We start from the raw sequence: 24,512 nt of genomic DNA on the forward strand, positions 1-24,512 counted from the left end.
TAAGAAATGACTCGAGAGTGCGGATATTCCCTTCACTTTGATATTGACTAGAATCTGCACCCAGCAACATTAAAAGACTTTCAAGGCTCCTGTAGAGAGCTCTATCCGGTATTGAACCGGGTAGGAGACTTGTCCGCCATTATTTATTGACCATATAGTCAGGTTCACTATGTTGACACATATGGTGCCAACCCCGAGTTTCCCGAGTTTGTATTGGTACCACCCTTGTGCCAACCCCGAGTTTCCCGAGTTTGGGCCGTTTTTGAAGAAAAAAAATTCTTTTTTTTTCAAAAGATTTTTTTTTCAAAAATGATTTTTGGACCTCCAGAAATGTATTAGGCATGATCGCGATCGCGAAATTGCATGTTTAACCCCCATACCAACCCATTCTTTCAAACATGGCAGCCATGTTTGTTTACATCTGAAGAAAACATAATGGCTGATAAATTATGAATGCCTGAACGGATTTCCAAGCGGATATTTTTGTTTGAAAGCTGTGAACAGCCTGCACAGCCTGCACACACGTGGTGCATCATCTAGGCATGGGCGTGCACGATCCGTGCACTATGAATTACATGGAAGTCTATGGAGACCATGGCATCGCGGGACATTGAAGAGAAAAAATCATTGCAACATAAGTGTTAATAAAGGTTTATTCGTTGGAATTCTTTGGGGATTTGTAAAACTATACATTTTTGGAATCTTCAGAGCATGGGGAATCCAAAATCTTTGTTTGCATTTGCACAGACACCTGCAAAGCCGCCATTTTGGACGTTCAAAATGGCCGACATAAAATACATAATTTGTGCTATCTTGGCTTCTAGACAACCTAGAAACTTAATTAAACATGCTAATCCTATGTTTTCTGGGTCAAGGAATCGAATGAATGAATGATGGATGTAAAATGTTCTGGACCCCCACCTCATTCTGGGGGTTATCTATTTTGGGACCTCCCAGAACAGTACGCCAGCCAGTTAATGTCCGATTTTCATAATATTAGAGTTGTTTTGTAGGTTTTAAAACATCCTGAGTTCATTTATTAGACTTTTAAAGCAGCCAGAATAACCTTTCTGACTTTTGGTTGGGGTCTTTCCTCACCTGGGACCCCCTAGAGAGACCCCTGAGCCTATCTCAGTAATCGCTCTGCTACTGCTCCAGAACAATGTTAAATTAGATCAGAATTGAAGCATAAACGTTGTTGTAGCTGGGCTCTGAAAACAAAGATGAGTAGTAGCAAATAGCAGGGGTCTTCCACAGGGGGTCCGGGACCCCTGCTGGGTCCTCAGAGTTACTACAGGGGGCCTGCCAAATCTTGATGGGATCTTTTTTTTCACACCTGGTTTGTTTTGTTATTTGTTTCTTTCCATAAATTAATGGCATGTTTTATCCTCCATTGTATTTGCTGCTGAGAAGGAGCAGAGTGCGGGATTTTTGTTCATGAATGTTTGTTCATGATTGCTTCAAACTTAAATAGCCCATCTACAATTGCGTGTGTGTGTGTGTGTGTGTGTGTGTGTGTGTGTGTGTGTGTGTGTGTGTAAGGGGGGAGGGGTGTATGTTGCTCTGTTTGGTTGCCCCAAAGTCCACCTCAATTCTATTATGGACTCTCAAAGTAGGATGCCCTAGGCAGTAGGCATTAGGGGCTGGGAAAATCTATCACAATTTCTACACCACGGACTATATATATAGCAGGGCATGACAAGGCAACTTTTTATTAAATTTTTCATAAAAAGTTTAATCCTAAAATATTCATGCCCAAGCAAACCAATAAAAATCATAAAAAAGAGCTTGTGACTAATATAAATCAAAACGTGATCATAATCATTAAACACAGTATATTTTTTAAAAGTTCCTGACAATCAACATGGTTTACTGGCTAACAGCGCTGATATGGTCAACGGATCATTTGATCACGTCAATAAGGTTCTGTAAAGCAAGGATCACCTGTTTGAGTTGCACACCCTCTGCGTAGTTCATGACCGTGAAGTGCTTTTCATAATCATCAAAGTGGTCCAAGGAGAAAGGTCTGGTGTGGAAAGACGATACAGTATGGGTACAATAATAACAAAATAACAGATGTCTCACACACCCACACAACCATGCATAAAGCACATGATGTGTTCTCTACGGGGCACTTAGAAACATCACCACTTAGAAACACCCCCATTCAGAAAAAGAAACATCCCCACTTAGAAACATCCCCATTCAGAAACACCCCACTTAGAAACAGAGTCTGAGCATTCACCAGTTTAGCATTCACCAGCGTCGGCAGGATAGCATTTCACCAGGTTAGCATTCACCATCATTGGCAGCAGGTTAGTATTTCACTAGGCTAGCATTCAGCGTCTAAAGCGTCTAAAGACTTGTTTTGTGACTTTTCATCATTAATCATTCCATGACAATATTTTTGTTCAATGAAGTTTGGCCTTATAGATGTGTCTGTTTCTGTGTTTTCCCTTATTTTTTTAGACTACTCATGTAGTGTGTTACAAAATCATTATATAAACGTCCAAAATAGGACTGTCATTTATAGCTTGCAGCCCCTGGACTTTTGATATTTTGCTGAGTGGCCCCTGAGCCATCTTAAGCTGATTAGCCCTGATTTAGAATAATGGAGAAATAATGTTTCTGAATGGAGATGTGAATGTTTCTGAATGGAGATGTGTAACCTAGGTTTAGGTGACACCTCCATTTAGAATAATGGAAGTCAATCTCCTAAATGGCAATGTTTCTGAATGGATGTGTGTAACTGTTTTCTACTGAGGCGGAAGTGATGACGCGACTCACTTGTTGGAAAAGCGCAGCCAGAAGACGTTGTAGGCGTAGAGACGCAGAGGCTGCACCGAGCGTAGCATCAGCATGTAGCGGATGTCAAATTTCACCAGACCCACTTCCTCTCTGTGGAAGAGCACCGGATCCTCAATGTACTTACACACCACCTGAAGAAAACACAATGCACAGCATGAGAGGTGATTGGAGGTGTCGGGAGGAGACAGAGGTCACTGTGGTGTAAAAATACATATTAACATAAATTGGACTAAACTATCCTACTGTGTGCCCAGCGCCTCAAACCGTAGAATTGGATGCTACAGTGTCAGTCTGTGTGAGATTTAGGCCTGATTTACACTGCCAGCCAAATCCAGCCTGAATCAGATCTGTGTCACATCAAGATTGGAATCGGATTTGCTTAAATGAGTCTAAATGCAGACAGGTCACATGCAGGTCACATGAAATCTGATTTTTACAAACCACAATTAGTGCAATATATGAAGACATATCTCACGGCATGGCAGAAAATGGGTTCAAAAGGTCCCAACAGCAATGTCAGAGGAAAATTGAAAAATGGAAAAACACATAAGAGAGAAAAGTCATGGTAACCAAGGCACATAATACGCAGTGCACTTTGGGTTGAAGTTGTCCAAATCAGTCTGAACAGTGAACACACAGATCAGATCTGTGTCACTTGCAAATACAGTGTGAACAGTCGGGCCAAAAGATTGAGAACTAAATCAGATTCAGGCTAAATTTTACTGCACTCTAAATCCAGCCTTATAGTTCTCTATGGCACACTTGTTTAGTGTACCCTCCCTGATCTTCTTCTTTGAATGCCTCTGTATCCCGAGAGACATGTGTCACCTTATGATCGACTGTCATAATGAATGCTATTCTGTGCATCCCTGGTCAAGTGTTTGAGTCTCTTTGTCTCATTTGACTAATGATCAGGATCGAAGAGCTTACTCTGAATTTAGACCTGTCTGATGCTTGAACTTTGGCTGATTGCACATACAGCAGAGTGCTGTATTATTGACCGTATTACCCTTTGTATAGTTTAATGAGTTTACCATGTATTTGCCAATTTATTGCACCTAGTCTGATGTTCTAATAAAAGGGAAGCCCAGCGTGTGAAGTGAGGATGTTGTTCAAATAATAGATGCTAAAAGGGGATTTTATCAGGCCAGGTCAACACTGTTCAAATAGAGTATCCCCGATCATAACAAAGCTTTGAAGTTTCACGGAAAGTTGTGCGTGTACCCAGGTGTGACCAATGGCAAGAGGGGAGGCGAATTTACGCCCACTTAAACTGTATAAATAAGGCTCATGCTGCCAGAACTCAGTCATTCTCTCATTGACACGATGATGTCGAGTTGACTTCTATATTGAAGCCTTCAATAAGATTTGACTCGTTATATCCCTCACTCTAGAGGAAATTCAGTACATTGTCCACGAGAGTTCCTGATTGCGGTACAGCCTGACACCCATGTAGCGTGGCTGTCAATGGTCTTTGCTTCCACGACTATTGTAAACAGCACACTGTTTTCCCCCTGTATTTGGAGACAGAATAACCTCGGCGCTGGATAGGAACCAAGCATCACAGTATTGCATGCAATAACAGGTGAGAAGCCTTTCCTTCTTGTGTGTAAATAAGTGTGTATTTGGAGGAATGAGTATTTTGTGGAGACAAAACCAAATAAGTGTACACTACACTTATTGACACAATGATGTGAGTGTGTGTGTGTGTGTGTGTGTGTGTGTGTGTGTGTGTGTGTGTGTGTGTGTGTGTGTGTGTGTGTGTGTGTGTGTGTGTGTGTGTGTGTGTGTGGGTGTGTGTGTGTGCACCTTAGGTATGCTTTCTCTCTGTCTGATGATGTAGTTCAGGTTGTTAGTGATGTGTGTATCCAGTCCACGTGCCAGGTTCCACGGTTTGCAGATCCAGTGGTTGTCCTCTCCCCTGGAGAACACAATGAGCAGTGCTGGAAAGTAACTATGTGCATTTAGTCAAGTACTGTACTAAAGTATTTCCAATTTTCAATCATTTTACTTCTACTCCACTACATCGCAAAGGCAAATATTGTACTTTTACTCAAATATATTGATTTGAAAACGTCTATATTTTATTTTTTATTATGAAACCACTTCAGACATTTTCAAAACATTTGTATATATTTTATACATTTGAAGACTTGTGAAATGGGACCTTCTGCATAAAATAATGTGTACATTTACTTTTAAGTATATTTTGATGCAAATCCTTTTGTCCATTTTGACTCAAGTACATTTTGAAAACAGAACGTGTAACAGACTATTTCTACAACAGGGTATTGATACTTTTACTTAAGCAAAACATGTGAGTGCTTCTTCCACCACTGGTAAGTAAGAGTTCAAGAGGGCAAGAGAGCAGAGAGACACATGAGAAGTAGTGCACTTGCAGTGCCATGTGGGTTTCCTGCAACCGGAAATGTATGTTCCAAGAGAAAAAAAGAAAAAAGGTACGAATTAGGCCATATACATTATGTGTTAACAACTTTCAATCTGGCATCCCTATTTTGGGCATGTCATTATACTGTAGGCACACACACACACACAAGTAAGACTCCCTAATCGGGAGATAAGCGACAAAAGTGTGACATGTGACAGACAGACAGACTGACTGACAGACGGACAGCTGGTTGAGGTTTTGATAGTAACTGCGACCTGACGGTCGCAACCAGTAAGACTCCCTAATCATGAGATAAGCGACCGTCAGGTCGCATGTATACACGCAGCCTCATGGTGGCGCTAGAAGAGGGCCATGTGAGAAATGAGGGGTGGAGGTTGTGGTTTGGCAGCCAAGGAGTGTGTGTGTGTGTGTGTGTGTGTGTGTGTGTGTGTGTGTAAAGTTTGGCATGGATAGGGGCAACAGTGCCAGATAAAAGAGTAGGGCCAAAAGTGTCACGTGACATGACAGACAGACGGAGGGACTGACTGACAGACAGCTGGTGGAGGTTTTCATAGTAACTGCGACCTAACAGTCGCAATCAGAAAAGGAATAATACCAGTAAGACTCCCTAATCGGGAGATAAGCGACCGTAGGTGGCTTTGCAAGAATCGGCCTGATGGTGGCGCTAGAAGAGGGCCATGTGAGAAATGAGGGGTGGGGTCTGCGCGGCGCCGAGGCGGACGAATAGGTACCGGCCCCGGCTCTCCCGGTCGCTCCTAGCCGGAGTTACGGCATTTTATGTGAGCTGCAGTGTAGGGGGTCCTCCACTGGGGGCACCACCACTTTTGCATCCGTTCTGGAGCACCAGGAGTCGGTGGTCCCCGGGAATTCCCCGTGAGCAGCCCCGTTGGGGTGGTCATTTGGTCATTTTTGCACATTTGGGTTTTTTTTTTTACATCTGGGGGTCCCCCAGGGAGCTGGGGGTCCCTGTAGCTCCGGGGGTCATTGGAGGTTGTAGTTTGGCAGGTAAGGAGTGTGTGTGCAAAATGTGGCATGGATGGGGGCAACGGTTGTGGAGATATGAGCAGGGGAAAAGTGTGACGTGTGATGTGTCACTCACGGAGGGACATTTTTGTACACCTGGGGGTCCCCCAGGGACCTGGGGGTCCCTGGAGCTCCGGGGGTCCTTGGAGGTTGTAGTTTGGCAGGTAAGGAGTGTGTGTGCAAAATGTGGCATGGATGGGGGCAACGGTTGTGGAGATATGAGCAGGGCAAAAGTGTGACTCACTGACTCACTCACTGACAGACAGACAGCCTGTGGAGGTTTTGGTAGTAAATGCGACCTACGGTCGCAATTATCAAAGTGTTTGCAAGTGGAACGAATAGGGCAGCATTTATTCTTGTGGTTCATAAGCAAATTGGGTATGAGAACAAAATATACTATGATAGCAATAAAAAGCCACAATCGGTGCACTTTTATGTGTGCCTTCACACATAAAAGGGGGGAAAAAAAGAGTGTAACGGGTTAGTTCTCCTAAAAACGTGAGAAGGGAACCTGGAAAGCACCCAAACAGTTGTGAAATTAGAGCGGACATGCTGAACAGGAAACACCTGTTAAGTGAGGACACCAAAGTGCACCAGAAGTGTGTTTGTTTGCTTTAACAGCATTACAACGGATGTTCCCATTTTGGGCATGACATTATTGTGACACATCCGGTTAACAGCAGACATACAAGCTCACGTCGCGTCGCAGATGCAACCATTGTGAGCTTGTAGATCACTCTTGGCTGCGGCTCCGGAACTGCCGCACTCCTTCTGCGCAATGCACGATGGGACGTTGGAAAGTTGTGGATAGGCAAATAATTAATAAATACATGTTCAGAAATAACATATTTTCAAGATCAATAACATGTCACATGTGAGTTTGTATTTGTTGTCGGAAAAGCAATGTTTCGGAGTGCCGATGTGTAACCACTAATGTTTGAAATGACCATGATAAGTAAGTACAACTGTGTAATGTGGTGGATTCTTGAGGAATAGGCCGAAATGAATATGACTGGTTTTAACTATCTACTAGCAATATAACACTTGATGGCCATTCTATAGCATGAGCTCCTAATCTAGTAAGTAGCTGCCTATTCAAGCGCGCCGAATACTTATTCTTGGACGGTTTTTATCCCCTTCTCTCTGCCCCTGTCAAAGCAGACAGATCATGTATATTCTTAACCTACCAATCACAAGGTGTTTCAATCGGTAATCGGAAGGCTCACGCCTCAATCTTTTCCATGGACCGCTCTCCCTCAACAGTTCTAGAGTTCTTGTATTTGTTTCACTAAGCTTTTCAATGAATTGAGTACTACAAAAGACCCCATTGGAAACAAGCCAACGTGCTTTCTTGGTTTTAAATCCTCTTAGCAGGCCTTGTATTGAACTATACTTTCCCAGTCATATTGTTATGACTAGGAAAGTACAGCATCAGCATCCTGTCTTTATTTTAATCAGAGACCTTTATTTACCAGTACACAACAAGTGTCCAGTAACAGGTCAGTTTGACCCATCTAGATATCAAAACCATATGCATCATCAGTAGTGGGAAAAAGTATTCAAATGTTTTACTTAAGTAAAAGTACACTAAACACCAAACAATCTCCACAAATTCAAGGCTTCATGGGGTGTGTAAATGATAGAAAATAAGTAGTGTCGGGGGTGAACGACTCCTTTAAGAACAGTACACCACTGCTAGGTATCAACACCATGTGTCATCACTCTTAATATAGCAGTTCAAGCAGACAGTGCTGAGTCGGGGGGTCTACTAGTCTGAATTCTGTTACACACATACACACAACAATAATAAGAATTCTCGGGAACCAAACATACAAAATAATCACGTGAGCCCCACGATTTAGAACCTAGAACCTTTTTTCTCCACTTTCAGTAGATGCTTTTCCCCGCTTAAAACATTTTTTTTTTGTAGGAAATCGGTGCCTATAAAAACGTGGTCATGACCCCATTTGGGTCATGACCCCATTTGGTGACCCCATTTGGTGGCCCCATTTGGTGGTTGATTAGATAAGTAAACATAGGAGGGACAATGGGCAACAGAAGAGCAGAAAAGATAATGTGGTATCACACATAGTGTGATTACACACACCCGAAGTGAGTTTAAAAACATGACCAATGATGAAAAACTCCCATACCTACTGGGAGAAATACAACAATGTGCGAACACAGCAGCACGATTTGTGAACTGTTGCGACAAAAGAAGGCTAGAAACACAACCACCCTAAGGACTACAAACCATGGATTGACATCTAGACATCTAGACATACTGCACATACAGTATGAAACAGAGCTGCTACCTTTAAATGCATTTTAAGAAACAATAAGGCGGCTATTTATTCCAAAAGCTTTATACCCTGTATATATATATAAAAAGTTACATAGCTCTGTTTACACAATGCTGTACCCCCTCCAACTGTATATATGTTACCCATATATACAAAGGCCATACAAAGGCCATATGCCTTTGTAGAAAAGGTCCTTTAGCACGCCTACTAAAATGGACCTGTGTATAGGAGTATTGAACTCAAGAGCAAAAAATCACACTTGTGTGAACTGAGCGGTGGAGGCTGCGTGTGTGCATGTGCGTGCGTGCATGTGTGTGAATGTGAGTGTGAGTGTGCCTGGCCTGAGGCTGAACAACAGCGCCCCTCCCTTAACATGTGTGGTCAGAAAAGGTATTGCAGGCTATATACAGACAGACAGACAGACAGACACGCATGCACGCATACACACGGCCACGTATAGGAGACGGTGTGACCACCGCTCAAAAAGGGGGGAGTTCTGCACACCGTCTTCACTTACAGCAAAAACAGTTTAATGCAGATACAATGTTTCTGTCGCTCTGACACTCTCAAAGAGGCGAGGGCCAATCAAAGCATGTTGCGTCTGCATTAACAAATTAAAACTTGAGTCAGATTCCACAAATGTCTCCTAAATCCAGTTTTCTGAGTTAAAAATTGTGTCTTAAAAAAATACATGTATATATATAAGATTAGTGCAAATTTCCAAGGCTTAAAAAAAATCTACAAGCTCATATTTTTTGAATAGCCAAACAAAGCATAAAATGACAGATGCTTTTCCGGTTTTAATGGGCTGAACTTTTTTTTTTGTTGCTCTTATCAACCAGATACCATAACTGCCAGTGCCAACTGTCCCCTGTAGCTCAGGATAAACAGGAGTCAACGGCTGGTCAATTTATGGCAGTTGAGACTGCTGATAGGGGTTTAGATTATAACTGTCACCACTCTTGATGTTTCCTAAAAGACAAGTTGACTGACTGTAAATGATTCATTAACACATCAATGTTGCCAGATTTTGCGAGAGAAATAAGCAACCAGGTCTATAAAGACTAGCCCAAAAGAAGCGACCAGGCCAAGATCACTTTAAACCTATATAAATCATCGTAAATACAAGCTCACAACACGTCGCAATGTGAGTTTATATATCAGCTATTATCAAAATAATCTTAAAGGAGCTATAGTCAACTTTTTCTTGAAAAACGGATGATTAAATAAAAATAATGTTTCGAAAATATTTTATAAAAAAATAAGCTTCATATATGTGTTTCAATTAAAAAATGACCACAAAAAGCGTAAAATAATGATAAAATAATCATTTTGGCCCTTTGTTTACATTTACAGGGCCCGTACTTTGTTTACATCCTAGTCTGTAGACTAGGATGTACACCTACAATGAAAAAGTTGACTATAGCTCCTTTAAAGTAAATATAAAGAATTTATATTTTGGAACATTTCATGAAAATATTATCTGGGGTCCCTGGCAAAAAATATAAAGGGGCCACGAGAAAATAAATGTTACATTGGGGGTCCTTGACATGAAAATGTTTGAGAACCACTGATTAGGAAGCAAGCCCAAATACACAACTATACTTTAGAAAGAAGCCCCAAAAAACCACAGCCACCAATATTTACAAGCCCAAAATCGCTTAGAATAAGCAGACATGGCAACACTGCTACACAGCAAACATTGCTGTCCTGACTTAGCCTAGTAAACTGACTCCTCCCATCTTCAAGAGAGACTGGTTTACAAGGCTAGTCCTGTAGTGATGGGCAATCCCGTTCATTTCAGTGATCGGATCATTTCGTTCACGTTCATGGTAATGATCCGTTCAAAAGATTCGTTCAAATGATTCGTTCATAGTGCGATCGTCCCGTGAAAAACACAATCGCGGGAGCGTTTTTATTACATCGCGAGTACAGCCCGCCCGCGTCCTGTCTGCTGGCCGGGGCTTTTAGGGGGAGGGGCGGGGGTGTGAACGAAAGTGTGAACGACCCATTTCAGGGATTTGAACGAATCGTTCACGAGTCATGCTAATGATTCGAATCTTATGAACGAATCACTCATGAACGACACATCACTATAGTCCTGACTACCACAGACTATATGCGGAGGTCAGTCGGGTGAAAGGGGTGAAACTCTCTACATACCTTACTGACAGTACCGTGACAAGCGGTACGCAACAAAGGCATTCGCTGAACTAAAGCCCAGTCCACAGCATTGATGCAACTGGGACAGTCCCCTGCGACACATTTGCCGTTTCCACAACAGACAGGGCCGTCCCTAAACTGGACAGTGTGGAGAGGAGGTGATTTAAGAATGTAATTAATGGGGGGGGGGGGGGGGCACACAGTCTGTAACGCTGTCGCCACACTGCTAGAAGGTCCTGGGTTCGATTACTGCCGGGAACGCTGGGGGCGCTACCTCTTCTCTGCATCATCAGCTCCCATACTCTCGGTGGGGTTGGCGAAATGGCCTTTCTGTGTGGATTTTGCATGTTCTCCCTGTGTCCCCTAGTACCCTCACAAAAAAAAAAAAAGTACAGTAGGCCTAATCCTGGTCTCTATACTGCCTCTCGGGGCTCTCCCCAGGTTGGCAGAGGGAGAGTAGCGCCCAGGATTACAGCTTAGGCAATTTGCAACGGGTGAAAAAATGGGTTAAAAAATCGTGGGATAAAAATGTTGAATTAGGGATGAAATAAGGTGGTTAGATACGACTCTACACCCACTGTAATCCAAATTAACTTCAATCTTACTTCACTTCAATGCTTGTCGCTTTTACATGTGCGCGGACTTGGAGTCCAAAACATGAAATGTACTAAATGATCTTCATTTCTCAGGCATTTATTGATTTAGAATGATAAGTTTCAAATGCATTATTGTTTGATCTACTAAAAGGAGAACATGTATGGAGAACTGTAATAAGTGAAACGGCCTTCGCTGCATATTTGCAGTTGGGACTTTTCAATTCCTTCAAAAAGGGAACAAGAGGTGTTTGCAAAATGGTCTCTCAGGTTTGCATGTACTTGCGAAATGCAAGATTCATTCAGTTAACCTATTGTTATTAAGCTAAGACAAAAATGCAAGTCTCACACACAAATGTGGTAGAGCAGTAAACTGAACTACCTAGGAAAGCTTGAGTTAAAACACAGTCAATTGAACTGGTATAAATTGTTGAAATCCAAGAAAAGGTCACAGTAGTTTTAAGGATAACTTTAACAATATTGGCTTCAAGGTATTTATAAAATCACAAAAGAAAAAAAAAGAGAGAGAGAGAGAGAGAGAGAGACAGAGAGAGAGAGAGAGAGAGAGAGAGAAACAGAGAATGCCACAACACACGTTGTGTGTGGCATTCTTTTTGGAGACTTTGCCGACCTGCAACTGGGTATTTAAACGTTGCAAAGCCCGGGACTGGGCTTAAAAGCGGAGCATTCGGAGAACTAAAACCAAATCCCCCCCAGCAACCAATTGTGCAGCTGTAGAACTGATCTACTCCAGTGCTGCAGGATCCTGGATGTTTGTGTTGGAAATCGGACTAAGTTAAACTAAACAATTCAGGGCCAAAGGGGCCGTAACATGCTTTACTCCCTGCGTCACCAATCTGCCCCCTCCGCCGAGGACAGGAGACAGGAAGCTAAAACAAAGCCACAGTAGGAGATAACAGACCATGGAGAGAGTTCTAAACACTAGACCTTACCCGTTCGAAGATATGTGCTCCAAAATATGTCAAACGCACCCGGTGAAAGTGTGTGAGAGAGAGAGAGAGAGAGAGAGAGAGAGAGAGAAACATTCCTAACTGTGAGAGAAAGGGGTGTGTGTGTGGGGCTACAGATCCCATGGCCTGGAGGAACGGACCGTAACCCTGGCAACAGACAGCAGAGTTCAACAGAAGTGGTTAAGAAAACGCTAAAAAAACTGCTTTAATTTGGGAGAAATGAAATTCGGGCTCCGTCAGTGTTGGTATAATGCTAATGGCCAATACCATGAGCGTTAGAGCGTGAGCGTTAGAGCGTTAGAGCGTGAGTTTGCTCCTTTATTAGTAGGATGAGAGTAATCGCAGACCAGAGGAAGAAAAAGTCCTTCACTCCTCGAAACCCTCCCTATCCTCATCAGTCTTCTTTTCCTTCACCCTCCCCCTCTTGGAAGTGACTGACCTCCACACGACCCGTCATGCTGACTTCTACGCACCCCACATGGACCCTGGCCTTACTACACTCCTCCACGTTCTGTGACTCATTCATTTATGGAGATTTTACGACTCAGATTTACGGCGTTGTGTGACTATTGTAACATTCTCTATATTCTTTCACACCAGTGGTTCTCAACCTTTTCAGGCCGCGACCCCCAGAATAATCATATTTTAACTGGGGAAAGTTGTCATTTTAGAGGTATTAAAAAGGACTTAAATTGTCACTTTAGAAATGTGCATATACCCTCTATAGTCTACTCTATACACTTCAACTTTATGTCGGTTTGTTTACTGTTGAGTGCACATTGAGTTAATCATCTGGGGACCCTCCAAAATAATTTGGCGACCCCCCCTGGGGGTCCCGACCCACAGGTTGAGAACCACTGTTTCACACGACCATCCAGGCGACAAGGAAATGGGAAGAAATAATAATAATAAAAGAAATAAAATCTAAGCGCTCAGGAGGCGCAGTGCCGGCCCAGGCACCACCACGGAGGTTGTTGGTTCGAAATCCACCGTGGTGGTCACTGCACATACTCCTACGGGCTGGGGCGACACCTGTCAGCAGGGCAGGCACGTGCACACATAGACATGAAAAGGGGGCTTGAGCCCCTGCCCTTTTATCAGTCTGTAAAAAAAGTGCGCTCTCCAGACCATGAATGCAGTTTATGGTGAAAGAAATGCAAATGCCCCTCTTTCCATGCCATACCTGAAGGCGCAATTCAAGAGACTTGCCTTGTCCAAACTCTCCTGAACTTGAATGCAGCATCTTATGTTGAAAGAATTGCCCTCACTGTGTAGAAATCCATGCCGTTACGCCACATCTCCAGTATTCACTTGATTATGCTTGGTTCTGTGTGGTATCAAGCACCGAAAATAGCCGACCTAGCTCACAACGCGTCGCGCTGCGACGCGTTGTGAGCTTGGAGGTCGGCTATTTTCGATATTTTCACCAAAAGGCCCTTTTCGAAAATTTCAGCCCCTCTGCGACGCGTTGTGAGCTTGGAGGTCGGCTATTTTCGATATTTTCACCAAAAGGCCCTTTTAGAAAATTTCAGCCCCTCTGCGACGCGTTGTGAGCTTGGAGGTCGGCTATTTTCGATATTTTCACCAAAAGGCCCTTTTCGAAATTTCAGCCCCTGCCTCTCTAACATTCTCTGCACGTCCCTGCAGCAGGGAGTGTTGGGCGGGAGGAGTAAGACGAAGGATCCATGTCCTCCTGGTGGGGGCTCCTCACTGGCAGGTGAGTCAGTAGGATACGACAGCAGTGACAACACAGAAATGTGTGTAGTGACAGACAACAGAGCAAGATCTTAAAGTGAGGAAGGCACTGAATGGCATGGCTAGTGTATGGAACTCCAACCTCCCCCGACAAACCAAACTCAACTTCTTCTATGCGACGGTAGAGTCTGTTCTCCTCTATGGCAGTGAATGCTGGACCCTGAAGCCAACTCTGCAGAAGTCTCTAGATGGGTGCTACACCAGAATGTTACGTGTAGTGATCAACATCAGCAAGGGTACACATGTTACAAACAAGAATCTGTATGCTGGAATATTAAGGGTGAGCGATAAAATAGCTGCCAGGAGAATGAGACTTGCAGGACACTGCCAAAGACACCAGGAGCTGCCAGCCAGCAAACTGGTGCTGTGGGAACCAACACATGGGCACCGGTCACGAGGACGTCCCACACTAAGGGCAGTTTTCCATACCAGTTTTTAGCCCGACACGGCACGACACGCACCGCACCGCATTTTTATATGTAGGTTTTCCACTACAGTTCCCCCCCCCTAGAGAGAGAGAGTGAGGAATCAATTGGCATAACCCCTAAATTGGGGACAAAAAAAAACGTGTAAAGAGCAAAAGAAAAAAATCTAACCTCTCTTGTCCCTGTTGATAACGTCTGATGAATTGGGGCAGCTCTGTCTGGAGGTTGAAGGTCTCTGGCAGCCACTCTGCTCCCAGGCCGCCCCGCGCTCTCCTGGAGATGGCAGCCAGGCAGTCCTTCACGGTGACAATGGTCTCACAGGGAAACTGGTTGGTCATGACGTGAGTCCGCTCCTCACTCATTTTCCTGTCGGAATGAGAAAACTCCTTTCGTCAGGGATTTAGTCACACAAATACGGTAGATCAGGGGTCTTCAACGTTTTTCAGGCCAAGGACCCCTTAGCTGAGAGAGAGAGAGTTGAAGCAGGGACCGGGGGACCCCCCCCACACTACATATGGCATACAATTGTGTTTGCAGATTAAACATTTCCTACTATCACTTGACTTGTTTGACAGCACTATCAATGTGTAGCGTTACATTAGATTTATGTTGATGTGTATTTTCAGACAGTTAACCACTAAATACCTGTACTTGGTCTGCTCTTTTTTCCCTTCTACACCAAACCTCCTTGATCTACAAGCTATGAGCTTGTAGATTGGCTATTTTCTCTCTTTCAGCTATTTTCTTTTTTCCAGCTAATGTTCCCCTAAGAAAATGGATGCTAGGGTTCAAGTGGTTCACACAATGATTTGGTGGCGTCCATGTAGTAACTCTGAGGAGCCCCTAGGGGTTCCGGACCCCCTGTTGAAGGGGGGTGAGAAAACGTAGAAATATGAGTGCCCTCAGAACCCTGTTTTAGCATAGTCTGAAATAGTCTGGGATGCTTTTGGGAATACAGATTGATTAATTGATTGAATGAATACTTTATTAGTCTGAAATGCAAACAGCACATGGTACAGCAAAAGATTAAAGCAAAAAGTACAGCACAAATAAGTCCTGGGGACTTGTTTCCATTGTGGTCCTATGTAATAATTTCATCAACATAGCATACAAAAATGAACACAATAATACATAACAACAAATTCAAACAAAATAGATGGAAAATTGACATTTACCTCCCCTTTTGGTCTCCTGATAGATTTATGTTATGTAATTCTGAACTAATATAATAGTATATATTTTGTGTATTTATAGTATATTGTACCCACTAGCAAATGATGACTTCATGTGTATGTCCTGTATGTACAGTCGTGGCTAAAAGTATTGGCACCCTTGCATTTAAACAAATGCAAGGGTGCTAATACTTTTAGCCACGACTGTAATGCACTTAGTGTATTGATTATCTCTCTAGCCGGCACTTGGAATCCAACCATAAATTTACTACCATGCACTTACTGTATTACCTAATTAGGTTTCTCTCACATATGTACTCTGACATACGACAATGTGTTTTAAGTGGATGCACTAAAAGATGATGTCGTTAGAGATGGGACGTTTGCGAACGAATCGTGTCTTTTGAACGGCTCTTTGAAATGAACAATGGGATCTGGTTCGCAGTAGTCTGGTAGGATTCACCTTGAAACATGGGCTGCATATTGTTGTAGTGTTTTTGGTTGGTTTCTATTCTGAATGTTTTGAAGGTTTGCACTTCCTGTATTGTCCCAGCTCAGATTCTGAGCCTGGAACAACTTCCTGGCCAGGAATATCATAGTTTTGGCCCAGAGGTTCTTCTCGCCCCCCTAGTGGCGAAAAAAAGAACCTCTGGGAACTCAGATTGGGTTCCAGTAGCTGGGAGCCGTTCCTTTCTAATAAACAGTGGTGTAAAAAGTACTCAAATTCTTTACTTATTAGTAAAAGTATCAATACTGCAATGTTGAAATACTCTGCCACAAGTAGAAGTTCGGAATTCATAATGTAAAGTAGGCTACACAAGTATTGGTATCAAAATGTACTTAAAGTACCAATAGTAGAAAGTACTCATTATACAGAATGTAACATTTCACAAGTTCTTCAATTAATACAATTTAGAAAAATCATTTGAAAATAGCCAATCTACAAGCTCACAATGTGTCGCAACGCGACGCATTGTGAGCTAGTAGATCGGCTATTTTCAAATGTATATAGGGTTTAAGTAGCCTAATTTGTAATCATAATAAAAATCTACAAAGTAACTAAAATTAGACAGTCTTTTGAATGGCTCTTTGAAAGGAACGGATCCCAGAGATCCAGCTCACTTCAAAGAACCATAAATCCCATCTCTAGATGTCATGTGTTACATGTGTCCTGCCTAGCACTTAATATGGTAGAGAGCACTTGAGGTGATTAATGATGACAGAAAAGCACTTGGGAAGCTGTGGGGGATGGAGGTATATGGTTGCCTCCTCCCTTTGCCTTTGTTCACGTGCACGGTCCATGCGACTAGTATGTTCTCTGCAGTTGATAGTGACCAGAATGTTATTAGCTATGTCCAGGAGAATACTCGTATGTACCCACTACTATATATAGGAGGTGCGAGACAATTCTACTTCAGCCCAGACCTGTACCGCTAGCAGCGCGCACAATTCGACTACCAGGGCTCCGTCCTATTTAGGTTGTACCAAATTAACAGCAGACGTGTTTCAACTTGAGAAGAAGCTTGTAATCCTCATTGATGACGAGTATACCTTTTTTTTGTTAAAGAGACTGTCTGGACGTCTCTCATTCTCGCTATACATTATGCATCATTTTCTCCCAATATATGCAATTTCTTTTGTCAGGCCAATTTGGAAATAAACCAGCGTTACACATCCTTTTGGTGACAGATCAGTAGAACTTTCCCATGTTTGACAGAGTGTGCAGAAGCTTTGGTGCAATTGTGTGTAATGAGCACATTGCCGTGTCTGTTACGCACCTGTAGTCCCTGATGTGAGCGAAAGTCCAAATGATATCTGCATCCTCCTCTGTGTCTGCGAGTTGGAAACGAGGATGCGTCAGGTTGTCTCGAACTTGCCTCATGTCTGTAAGAACTCTGTCGAAATTAATATCAGTCAATTCATGTGTGTAGACAAAACTGCTGATTCACTTTTCTGTAAAAACACAAAATGGTAAAATAAAACTGTAAATTGTGCCTTTTTTATACTTTTTTTATTTTTTATAATTTTTATAATTTATTTATAATGTGCATTTACATATTCACGCACACATTCAACGAGCTCTGAGAATCTACAAATGTGCAGTCACATCTACAGTTTATTTGCTGACCTAAATGAGCGAACATTACAGGACTATGAAAGTTCCTGTGATGCATCCCATCTTCTGTAATAGAACACAGCCTTCCTGCGTGATGCCAAAAGACATAATAAAATGAGTCATTGACTCCCTTGAGGTACATAAGCAGTATATCTCCAAGTATAGAAAGATAAAAGTACATCTAACTATTAATCAGTCAGTCACACTCAATGCATTCAGTCAGTCACGCTCTCAGTAAGCCACACTCAATGCATTTCCATGTTTATGCACTAGAAGGGCCGGGCGGGAATTTGCGCCGATGTTTTTTCATTTCTTCAACGTTTACCCCATCTAGTCACGTGACAGTGTGCTGACATGAAAGTGTCATGGCGGCCGCCATCCGAGTGCAGATTGAGCTGTAAACATGCCAGCCTTGGGATGAAAATGTATTTTTTCGAGTAAATGAAGTCTCTTTATTGAAAGATCAATGGATTTCTAATGGAGGAGCTTCACTTCGCGTGTACGCCCAACGTTGTAACCAAATCGCGGACATTACCGATGCAGAATGGACAGCCAAGATGTACAGTCATAACAGTGTTACTGTATTTACAGTAAGAGTGACGAGGAGCCTCGTCAACGGCGTCATGGTATTAACCCTTTCATTGACGAGCAGCATAAGTGTTAAGTAACGTTTTCCACCACAACACCTAGATCATTCTCTCCCATCAAGCAGGTACACAGATCATGCCCAATACGGTCACAGGGGTTAAAGCAAAAAAAAAATCCCAAGACGGAAATGTATTCGCTAGGGAGGGATGCATTGTAATTTGGAGATCACTTGACTTGACTAGCAAGTATTATGCTGCATTTTGAAGATTTCGGTCATGTTATTAACATCGCGGCCATGGCTACACCCCCCACTCCCTTTATAATTTTTTTAGCAAATCTCCATTGATCTCATAAATAGCCCCTAGGGACTCCTCAGGACGGAAATCCGTCCCCAGGACGGAGAACTTTAACCCCTGCGGTCGTCTACCACAATAGACATAATGACAAAGCACTACTGAAGAGACTTACTTGAGAATTTTATCACTGGGGATAGTGTAGGGTTGGATATCCAGAGGTAATGTCTCTTTGTTCTCCTGTGAAATGGTCTAGAGGAGAGGCAGGGAACAGACCAAGGTAAGAACAGTGTTGAGAAAGGCTTACGAGCATTATGTTTCATTTGAGGCATACGTATGCACATTATTTGTATGAATGAATTATAAATCACTGTGTTTCAACAATGGCTGAATAATGTGGTAGCGGCACTCCCAAATAATAAAGACAGCATCACATACTGTCCAAATTAATTTGGACCTTATTCACATAAGGTCCAAATTCATCTACACCAGGGCTGGCCAACTGTAGAGTAAAAATATAATCCCAGGTGTTCATGTAGTAAATGTTTCCCCCCTCTTCCCTCACCCCCCCTCATGCACGTGCGCTCGCACAAATGCAACACCTCTGTGTGTGTGTGTGTGTGTGTGTGTGTGTGTGTGTGTGTGTGTGTGTGTGTGCCCCCACCCCCTCCACCACCTGCCCTCCCCCCCTCACGCACTCACACGCAGCACCTGTGTGTGTGTGCGTGCCGTACAGTATGTCTTGCAACATATTGCTAACCTTTGGCCTGGAAAGTTCACATAGGCATCTGTCAATCTGAAGAGCTGGTCTGAGACCATACGCTCTACGCGACCTGGCGTTTGCCAACAAGTCTGAGGCCTTAATTTTTCAACCCCGTCTCCTACGGATTCCATTATCGCGTACAGTTTATGGTCTCAGACAAGCTCAACTCCCCACTTCATGTCTCACCATCTACTATGTTGCTTGCACTGAACTGTCGCCCACACACACGAAGGAGGCCCCACGGTTTCTCGCCTTGATCCCAGCGAACGAATCATCCATAACTTTTCACATTGTGCAAACTGTTTAACCCATGTGACAGCCACTGGGATGTCTTAATGTCAAATGCATTAACCCACATGACTGCCACTGTGATGTCTTATTGCCAAATGCATAAAATGTCTTTTCTTTCTGTGAATAAAGGAGAATTGATTGAAATCAATTAACTCCTGTCTGGGCTCAGTCCATTCCCAATGCATCTTATCCCTTTTCGGCTGCTGCAATGACTTTTCACTTTGGGTTTTCAATCATAAAACTTCTCTCATCCACATTATCCTGACAGGGAGACGTATTGCTATATAAAGAATAAGGATTTGTGTTGTATACTGCATACTGATACAATTCTATGTGTAATCATACCGTAATGTTACATATGCAGATAGAAACACTATTGAGATCGTAATAGGATCACAATAGTATTATTGTACAGTACAGGCTACAGCCTTGAATGTGTTTTAGTTCATTAAAAGGTTACAAAAAGGACATTTCTTATCTGGAGACAGTCATACTCCTTTTCAAAACAGAGATAATAAACAAGAGCTCTTTCATAGAACACTTCAAGGAGAGTTCAAGGTCTCTTTGGAGAGAAACAGTGTTTAAGGCATGTTACCAGGTAAAAAATACACCAGGTTAGCATTCACCAGCTTCGGCAGAATAGCATTTCACCAGGTTAGCATTCGCCAGCGTTAGTTTTACTGAGGTTAGGGTTAAGGTTAGGTTTAGGTGTATCTCCGCCTCTCCCCCCGACCTTCGGCACCTCCGCGCAGCCAATGACAAGCTTCCGCTGCCTTAACCCAGTTGCCTTTTTGATACACTCAGACTGAAAGGCCTGCAAAAAGCATTAGGTTTTTACATTTTGTGAAAATAGCCATCTACAAGTTCACAACGCCTTGTGTTGCGAGGCGCTGTGAGATATTATTTGACAATTTGGCCAAAGTTTGACCAGTTAATTGCGACCGTCAGGTCGCAGTTACTACCAAAACCTCCACCGGCTGTCTGTCAGTCTGTCCGTCTGTCAGTCTGTCCGTCACGTCACACTTTTCCCCAACTCATATCTCCGCCACCGTTGCCCCAATCCATGCCAAACTTTGCACACACACTCCTTGCCTGCCAATCCACAACCTCCACCCCACCAGGGACCCCCGGAGCTCCAGGGACCCCCAGGGACCCCCTTCCGCCACCACCAAAAAGTGCAAAAATCACCAAATGACCACCCAAACGGGGCTGTTCACGGGGAATTCCCGGGGACCACCGACTCCTGGTGCTCCAGCATGGATGCCCCTAGTGGAGGACCCCCGCCACTGCAGCGCACATAAAATGCTGTAACTCGGGCTAGGAGCGACCGGGAGAGTTGGGGCCGGTACCCACGCATCCGCCTTGACGGCGCCAAGAGAGCCGTCAACATGAATCTGTCCCATATAGCGCCACCATCAGGCCGATTTTTAAAAAAACATTTTTGGACACTGCTCCGACAGATTTTGCCCTAAAATCACGCAAATCGGTACACAGTATGTCTACACTCATGTCATCAACATGGATCTGTCCCATATAGCGCCACCATCTGGCCGATTTTTTCAAACACATTTTTGGACACTGCTCCTACACATTTTGCGCTAAAATCACGCTGCGACCTGACGGTCGCTTATCTCCCGATTAGGGAGTCTTACTGGTTTCTATAGTGTCGTTTATTTTATTTTATTTGTTTTAATGCAGTAATGGTATTTTTTCATAGGTATCAAAACGCCTTGCAACGCGAGGCGTTGTGAGCATGTAGATCTGCTATTTTCCCCAATAGAACCATGTTATACAAAATGTAATGCCTGAACTCTTAGTGCTCGTCAGGGTGGGGGGGTCCCCAGTTAAAATATGATTCTTTTGGGGGTTGCGCCCTGAAAAGGTTGATAACCACTGGTTTATTAGGTTTGGTCCTTACCTCATAGTAGAGGTCGGCTGGTTCAGGGGTGACAGTGCTGACGCCTTCCAGGTCAGTTGGTGGTACCCATGGCAGCAGACGGCACTGCCTCACAAGGGGCTTTGTCTCACCATATGCGTAATCCCGTGTTATTTCATCTGCAACAAAAATAGTATATACATAAAAAGACTTGAGAGAGTGAGAAGACGTTAAATTCATGGCATTTTTAGTGGTTTGTTTTGTGGGTTCTGCATTTAATCTTGGTTTGTTTTGAATTATAGGCCTACCTATACCATAATATTTTTGGGTACAGGCCCAAAATATACAAAATAAAGGCAACAAGTACTGTATAGCCCACCAGGCTAATATGCTATCTGTCTCTACTCTCTGCTATGACAACTTTGATCTAAATTGTCAAACCATAGATTACTTCTCCTTCTTGTTCATTTACCAGAGGGTAGGGTATACCAAATCGTCACTTTCGGGCAGAAACCTTGTATCTCCAAGTTTCAAATTTGTAGATGTTTTCGCAAAGCAAAGCACTGCTTCATCACACAAGGCCGGCGCACAAAAGCAGTGAAAACAGCAGATCTACAAGCACACAACACCTCGCGGTGCGAGGCGTTGTGTGCTTGTAGATTGGCTGTTTTCACTAGTTTAACTCATTTTTAAAATGATAAATACAAAAACGAACGGTTTTGGACATACAAAGTTTCCACCCGACAACGACGATATGTGGCTAGCAGGATGCTGGGTAGAGAGTGTGGCTAGTGTGATCAGTTATGTTGTCCCGGGTCAAAGTCGCATTTTATTCCAAAAGGAAGCAATAAAGTCACTACAGATGTGTCCCCTGGAAAGAAGAAGATATTTTTCCAACAATAATGCCTACACTTTCATTCACTGTCTTTTTTTCCCTCTATGATAATAATTAGGGCTGTCACGATTATGACATTTTACATGGCGATTAATTGTCACTCAAATAATTGCAATTAACGATTTAATTGTATTTTTGTCGTTGACAATTACATTTCTGTTTGGCTTGTAGGCTTTGAAGTTGCACATCATAGATATGACACATAACCTTAATATACAAAGAAATTACTGACATATTTGACAACGTTATATTTAAAAAAAATATATATATATAGTGGAAATAGCCTATCTGCTATTTCCACAATTTTTACTTAAAAAAAATATATGAACATTTTTCAACATGGAAACGATTATGAGGATTATGAAAAATAATCACGATTATGTCAAATAATCGTGATTATACGATTATGTAATAATTGTGACAGCCCTAATTATAATTACATCTAAAGATGCTTCTCTTTAATTCACATTTGGTGAATGTAGCCTTGGCCAGGGAGAGTTGATGTCTGACTTCAGGCAGGACCGCAGGAACCATCGTTCATCAGGTGTTTCGACCCTGACCCGCTACACGGTGGCCAATTAAATCACTGCCCCTCTCCTCCTTCTGGCCAAGGCTAAACTCCTCTCTCCTGAGGTGTTGAGTTGACACAGGTGCGTAGAGACAACATACCATACATCCTTTACACCCACGCAGTATCCTCTTTAGTCTTTAGACTCCCACACACATTCTTCTTCTTGCAAGCATGTACATGTACACAGCAGCTAAGGGCCCCAACTTAAGCTGTCGTGATGGAGGGGGGGGGGGGTCCCAGGATGACAGTAAAGCAGCACTATTCAACCTGCGGCCAGTGGGCCGCATGCGGCCCCTGCGGCATGTCTATGCGGCCCTTCATGGTCACACCAATAGGATATATTTTGTCTACTTTAAGTGTGGACAAATAATTTCTCATGTTATTTTTCAGTTTCTCTGAAACTATTTTTGCTAGTTTGTTTGTTCCAAAAGAAGAAACATTCATTTCACCACTAATAATCATTCCACAAGAATCTTTTTGTTCAATGAGGTTTGGCCTTATAGATGGAAATGTATCTGTTTTCTGTTTCCTTAATTTTTAGACTACTCATGTAGTGTGTTACAAAATAATGTCTAAATGTCTAAAATAGGACCTCGTTCTTAGTTTGCGGCCCTTGGACTTTTGGTATTTTGCTGAGTGGCCCCTGAGCCATCTTAAGTTGAGTATCTCTGCAGTAAAGCACATTCCAAGTGCTTGTCAAGGTGGGGGTCCCAGTTTAAATATGATTCTTTTGGGGGATCACAGGGTGTAAAGATTAAAGAACACCGGTGTCGCACACCAACAATAGCCTACCTACACTCTCACAAGGCCTTGTGAGCTTATAGAGACAGCTTGTAAGAGACAGCGAGCAACTGAACATTCTGTAAATCGTTTTTTCCAAGACAACTGCTGGGAGCACAGTGAGAACTGAGGAAGAAAGGGTGCTTTTAACTGGGTCAAAAGGTTAAGGGTTTTCCATAGCAACAATGTCGCCTCCCAAGAGGCGCTGCTGTTGCTATGATCTGCATTACGCACTGCCCAAGGAATGCGGTCCCGGACAACGAAACCACACATTATTACATTTCTTCAGTAGTCAACAGAGAGGCAGACGTAGTCACTAAAAAATAGCAGATATACAAGCTCACAGCGCGGCACCGAGTGCCGCGCTGCGAGCTTGTAGATCTGCTATTTTTGAAAAGACGTGAAAATGTGTGCAAATCTTTGAATATATGTATTTTTTAAGCGAAATACTAAACTTAAATTTTGCTTCTGGGGGTCTCTGGAACTAAATATTTTGAGATGGGGGTCTGTGGCCAAATACATAACATTTTGGGGGTCCTTCAAATGAAAAGGTTTGAGCACCACTGACATAGAAACATAGTTAAAAAAATAAAAATAAAAAATAAAATAAAAACTTTAGAAGGATTTAGAAGACAAAAAAATATTCAAAGACCTGCACAAATTTTCACGATTTTTCAAAAATAGCAGATCTACAAGCTCGCAGCGTGGCACTCGGT

General features: G+C 42.9%; 1 protein-coding gene across 1 annotated transcript in view; it reads right to left on the reverse strand.

Moving 5' to 3' along the window:
• The window catches only part of ttll12 (tubulin tyrosine ligase-like family, member 12), a 46,238-nt gene that overhangs the window by 6,200 nt on the left and 15,526 nt on the right, over nt 1-24,512 (reverse strand). The window contains exons 5-11 of the mRNA XM_080754055.1: nt 21,593-21,729; nt 18,796-18,872; nt 17,402-17,518; nt 14,623-14,817; nt 4,618-4,729; nt 2,788-2,939; nt 1,945-2,026 (exon numbers count right to left, since the gene is read on the reverse strand). Of these exons, the coding sequence (XP_080610181.1) occupies nt 1,945-2,026; nt 2,788-2,939; nt 4,618-4,729; nt 14,623-14,817; nt 17,402-17,518; nt 18,796-18,872; nt 21,593-21,729 (872 nt within the window). The remainder of the gene's footprint in view (nt 1-1,944; nt 2,027-2,787; nt 2,940-4,617; nt 4,730-14,622; nt 14,818-17,401; nt 17,519-18,795; nt 18,873-21,592; nt 21,730-24,512) is intronic.

Source organism: Nannobrachium achirus, assembly GCF_963921795.1.
Source record: "Nannobrachium achirus genome assembly, chromosome: 23".
Taxonomy (NCBI): Eukaryota; Metazoa; Chordata; class Actinopteri; order Myctophiformes; family Myctophidae; genus Nannobrachium; species Nannobrachium achirus.